The sequence below is a fragment of the Rhagoletis zephyria genome, unplaced genomic scaffold, assembly GCF_001687245.7.
Source record: "Rhagoletis zephyria isolate East Lansing unplaced genomic scaffold, Rhagoletis_zephyria_1.1 Rzeph_scaffold_03640, whole genome shotgun sequence".
In the NCBI taxonomy this organism is placed as follows: domain Eukaryota; kingdom Metazoa; phylum Arthropoda; class Insecta; order Diptera; family Tephritidae; genus Rhagoletis; species Rhagoletis zephyria.
Window position 1 is genome coordinate 30911 of NW_016160723.1, and position 5998 is coordinate 36908.

Genomic DNA, 5998 nt, shown 5'->3' on the forward strand with positions numbered 1-5998 from the left:
AACTGCTTTATCGATCACATGTTATATGATGGGTGTCGATAACGTCGATAAAGATGTTTAACTGGGAGTTAGAATTAACTAGACATGGTGCAAACGGCCCTAAGTCGAAACTATTCTAATAGGCTGTTTTTGCTTACGCGTAAAAGCACATTTAGCGCATTTAGGGCCGGTTACTCAATGTCTGGTTAACACTAATCTGCGGTTAAACATCGTTACCGACGTCTTCGACTCCATGCATATAACAGGGAGTCGGTAACGTCGATAACGATGTTAACCGCAGATTAGTGTTAACCAGACATTGAGTAACCGGCCCTTAGCTCTAGATGCTACTCTAAGGGCCGGTTACTCAATGTCTGGTTAACACTAATCTCCGGTAAAACATCGTTATCGACGTTACCGACTCCATGTAATTTGCTTGGAGTCGAACACGTCGATAATGATGTTTAAACGGAGGTTAGTGTTAACCAGACATTGAGTAACCGGCCCTAAATGTACATTTATCCATACAAAATTCGTCACCTAAATGCAACTAAATGCAACTCCATTTTTGCATTAAGAATCTAAATGCTAAAAGCAACCCTGTGATCTTCCAAAATTTCCACGATTCGAACATGGTTTAAAGAGAAAAAGTGGCAACATTGCTTTTTCGAGTATACAGTTGCTAGCTGCGTTTCAGTGATCGCCGATCGAGATTTCTTTTATTTTGCATTACATATTTGGATAAAGAAAAGTTAAGCAAATTCAACATCGATTGATGCTGATAGAAATCTGGATCAATTTATGATCAACTCTGTTTGGTTTGTTTCCTAATTAAGGGCGTGTGTGAATCGGTAACAAAGTTCTATGGGGAAAGCTGTTGAATAATATTTTTACTATGGTGAGACAGTTTTGCCAATCTGCTGTGTGAAATGAAATCTTTTTTGACAGCAGTAAATTTTTGATAACCGCAGATTTAGTCGGTTAGTTTATATTACAAATTGAAGTGAAATTAATATTTTAAGAAAACATCTACCATCACTGATAGCATTTCATCAATTTAAACTTTTGTTTTACGAAAAATTACACACAGCAAAAATCTTTGCGATTGTCAAAATTTTCTATCCATTTGTCAAAAATTTCACCAGCCTCATCAGCTACTGAAATTTTATTCAGTGAGGAAATTTGAATTGACATCACCGACAAATGAATATATACACAAACAAATGTTCGGTTATGGTTAAAACAATTCAAGTTTTTGTATTGAATTTTTGGTTTAAAATGTATTTTTTCCTTTTCAGTAGTTTTTTTGCACATTATCTTCTGCGTGAGAATGATATATACGCATCTAAATAAGAGACTGGAACACGGCTGTTTGTCAAAAGCATGGGATTTCGAACTCGCGTAAATGTACATTTGCTAAATGCTATAGCATGAACGCTCTTCGAAAACATATGTTCGAAAGTGCTAAATGTTGCATTTTAAATGCAGCAAAAACGCTGCATAAGTCACAACTAAAGCTATTCATAGTCGCCTTAGTTGCGACTTTTTTGGTTAAGCACCAACTTAAAATTTAGTTTCGGCTGCAGCTGCAACTAAGTCGTAACTAGGAAGAATTTTTTTTATCAAATTAAGGGAAAACAGACGAAATATGTAAAAATTAAGTTTGTAGAGGGTGAATTTGATAATATTGAATAATCTCCAATTAAAATTTACAAAGATCGATCCATTTTAATCGGAAGATGAAATTAAATGCGTATTACAATTCGAATAAAGCTACATCACAATTTTATAATTGGAATAATGTAGAGAAATTCTCAAATAATAAGTCAGTTTCACGCTAGTTCTTTTAAAGTAAATTTGTGCATAACANTGCATGCAGTACAGCATGCTTTCGATAAACATCGACTTCACTTCACTGCGGTTGTTCTGGCTATTTCACACAATTAATAAGAAATTGATACCTTATTCTTTTGCATAATCATGGAATGAAAATAAAAATTACAAAAACGGATGATCAAACTTGACATTATTTAATAAAAATGTAATTTTTCCAAAATATCGTAAAGAAAAATCGATACATTTTCACACTTGTTGACTATGAATAGAGGTACATTTTAAGTTGGTACTTAAATTTAAGCTGCAACTTTGTTAGTTTCGACTTAGTTGCTGGACTATGAATACGCGCCAAAGATATTTTTACATACATGTGTGGTTGCTTAATTGCTTATTATTACTACTACTATTCTTTTGCATATAGCTGTTTTCAAAAGATGCAAAATTTCTATAAAATAGTTAATCGATTTTAACAATATTACAATCAAAAGAAAAGTAATCGATTTACCTTTCTTTTAATATATATTAACAGTTGCAAATCATTTGTAATGGTTCACAAAAAATCGGTTTCGTTACAGCTTTGCAAAGTTTGACGACTTTTTCACTTCTGCGTATAGATGTTTTCAAAATTGCAAAATTTGTATAAAATAGTTAATCAATTTTAACAATATTACAATCAAAAGAAAGGTTATCGATTTACTCTTCTTCTAATATATATTAATAGTTGCAAATCATTTAACCTGGTTCACAAAAATCAGTTTCATTACAACTTTGCAAAATTTGATTACGTTTTTTCGACTTATATATAGACGTTTTCAAAAGTTGCAAAATTTCTATAAAAAAGTTAAGCGATTTTAACAATATTATAACAAATATAAAAGAAAGGTAATCGATTTATTATTTGTTGTGGCCCCGATAGTATTTGCACTTCTTGTATCCGGTCTGCTTGTTGCTTTGTTTGCAATTTTTGTGAAGATTGTTGTGAAGATTGTTGTTTAATTTGATGCGCTTGCTCTTGTTGCTGCGTTTGTACTTCCTCCAAGCAATGCTCCTGCGACAGTGACCTTTCTTGCTGCTGCTCTTGTTTGCTTTGTTGATTCATATTTTCGCTAAATTCCGTTCGGTTCTGAAGTGTGTTGAATTCATTCGATTTTTGACNGCGTTTGTACTTCCTCCAAGCAATGCTCCTGCGACAGTGACCTTTCTTGCTGCTGCTCTTGTTTGCTTTGTTGATTCATATTTTTGCTAAATTCCGTTCGGTTCTGAAGTGTGTTGAATTCATTCGATTTTTGACTTTGACTATTTGTAGGTGCTAACGGCCAGTTGCATAAATTACTTATATCCATGGAGGTGCTCGAGAATAACACATTGACATCATGTGTAACTAAATTTTCGGGATTCGATAGTGGCGCTTGTCTTGTGACCGGCTTGAAGCAGCAGTAGTGTCTAAAACAACTATCTCATCTGGCGCTTGCACACATTCGTAATTTTCCTCATCCTCAGCTAGATTAAATTGCAACTTGTTGAGAGGCACAAGTTTTTCTTGCTTGATGATTTCGCATGGCAGAAAAGTAGCTGCGGTTGGAGAAATGAATAAGTTAAACTGGATTTTCGTATGCTAAACTTAAAAATATGAATTTGAAACTTATGATTTTCAAAGTTTACTGGCTCGTTGTGGGTAGTTGNCTTGATGATTTCGCATGGCAGAAAAGTAGCTGCGGTTGGAGAAATGAATAAGTTAAACTGGATTTTCGTATGCTAAACTTAAAAATATAAATTTGAAACTTATGATTTTCAAAGTTTACTGGCTCGTTGTGGGTAGTTGCTTGCAATCCGAAATTTAAATATTCTCTAAGAAGTCTCTCTGTGAAAAAATAAAAAAAAAGTTAAGGTAATAAAAAATTAAATAACATACGAGAGCATAACAAAACGTAACATACTATAGCAAAGCACAACATAACGTAATATACCATAAGAGAACATAGTCTCTCTGTGAAAAAAAAAAGTTTAAGGTAATAAAAAATTAAATAACATAGGAGAGCATAACAAAACGTAACATACTATAGCAAAGCACAACATAACGTAATATACCATAAGAGAACATACATAATCAGCCCGATTCTGAATACAAATTCCTTAGGAAATTTCTCACTTCTCTCTATCCTCTTATTCTGAACAAAAATTCCTTACGAAATTTTTCTCTTCTCCCTTTCCTCTTATTCTGAACAATGTTCGAAAAAGGGCGAAAAAAAATTTAGAGAGGAAAGTAGGTATCACGAATGCAAGTAAAAGGGAGNACAAAACGTAACATACTATAGCAAAGCACAACATAACGTAATATACCATAAGAGAACATACATAATCAGCCCGATTCTGAATACAAATTCCTTAGGAAATTTCTCACTTCTCTCTATCCTCTTATTCTGAACAAAAATTCCTTACGAAATTTTTCTCTTCTCCCTTTCCTCTTATTCTGAACAATGTTCGAAAAAGGGCGAAAAAAAATTTAGAGAGGAAAGTAGGTATCACGAATGCAAGTAAAAGGGAGATTTTGCTGCCATTTTTAAAGTATTTTTTCCCCAACTATTTTGAAAGGAACGCTGAGGAAAAATGTAATTTTATTTACTTTTTAATGGAAAAAATACTAATTTATAATAAAAAACAGTAATAAAGTACTACAATCATTCTTATTTTAGGTCGAAAAGTACAAATAAGCATCAATTAGAAATTCTGGTAAACCTAATGCAAAGCCATGCTGAAATCGCGCGAGGTTTTTACAAAGGCGGTAAAGAACCACTGAATAGATTTTGGCGCAAAGTTGAGAAAGAACTCAATTCAGCGGGGCCACCATCAAAATGTATTGCCGAATGGAAGAAGGTACATCAATAAATACATTTTACCTATGTCAGTTTAATAAAATTGCTACAATCCAGGTGTGGGCTGATCAAAAGAAGTACGTGCGACACAAAGCAGCCAGTAACCTTAGACATAGTAGGGGAACTGGAGGAGGCCCTAATATCGAATACAAGTTTTCTGCAACAGAAAGGGCAATATTCGAGTTGATAGGGATGAAGGAATCCGTGGAAGGTGTGGCGAAGACATTTGGGCTGACATCTTCGATTAATGTTGAACGAGTGGAAGAAAACCTTGATTTCTTGATGAATGAGAGTGGTGTAGTGAATGAAATTGTATTGAAGAATGAGTGTGTCGCGATGAATGAGGACCCAATGGATTGTGTGTTTCTGATTGACGAAGAGGAGCCTACTTACCAGCCATCTTCAAAAGCAGTTAAGCCTACTTCCTCGAAAAAAGTGTTGACAAAACATTCTCCTCCTGAAATTCTCGTGGAAGAGGTTGCAATTCATCGCGAGCTATGCGACACCATCAAGGGTGCAGTTTCGGAATCCAAAGAACAGCAAGAAAACGTAAAAAAAATTTATAGAGCGATCGACAGTATGCAGGTAGTCCAGAAAAAGCATTTTAAAGAAATGGAAAAATTAAAGAGGGAAGAAATTGACGAAATGAAAAGGCATAATCTGATCATGGAAGAACTCATGCTTCGCCAATTAGAGAAGTAAATGGAAATGCATAGTACAAATAGAATAAGAATAACTGAATTTGTGATGTTTTTATTTTTTAATGTACATATATTAACTCTTTTTTATGTTTATTATGAGGCCTTTTAGTATAAGAATAACTGAATTGTGATGCTGTTTTATATTTTAATTTAATACTAAGAAAATAAGAAGAAACTGAATTTGTTCTGCCTTATAACGTTTTATTTACATATATGTATGTATATCCATGGATTTTAAAAATAATTTTTAGTATACGAAACTTAATTGTGGTACTCACTTCATTTATCCCTTTGTAAAACACTGAATACGAATATGAAATTAATATATATCCTTATAAAAATTAAATATGAAAATAAATGTTTTTTGCTTTTGTAACATAAAATTTAAAGGGAGCTCGCAATTCGGTTTCTTGTGGTTTGTGCTGCAGCCAAATACAGGGGCGATGTTAAAGAGGTAACATCTGTATTCTCACTCATTTGGTTTATCTGCTCTGGTGAGTTTATTTCGCTCATGTCTGTATATGACTTAAAATGTATGCATATATTATGTAACGCACAACATACATTGACTATCTGAGCTGCTTTTCTGGGAGTATAATGCAGTTCTCT

At 33.6% G+C, this 5998-nt stretch overlaps 1 protein-coding gene across 2 annotated transcripts; it reads left to right on the forward strand.

The window, feature by feature from the left end:
- Window positions 1-3080: 3080 nt before the first annotated feature.
- LOC108369387 (uncharacterized) lies at window positions 3081-5475 on the forward strand. Of its 2 annotated transcripts, none has more exons than XM_017624485.1 (3): window positions 3081-3409; window positions 4509-4689; window positions 4746-5475. In XM_017624485.1, the coding sequence occupies exons 1-3, from the start codon at window positions 3363-3365 to the stop codon at window positions 5388-5390; spliced, it is 873 nt and encodes a 290-aa protein (XP_017479974.1). In that variant the 5' UTR covers window positions 3081-3362; the 3' UTR covers window positions 5391-5475. The 2 variants fall into 2 exon arrangements, with proteins under 2 accessions (XP_017479974.1, XP_017479975.1); XM_017624486.1 differs by lacking the exon at window positions 3081-3409 and adding an exon at window positions 3509-3549.
- Window positions 5476-5998: the final 523 nt, after the last annotated feature.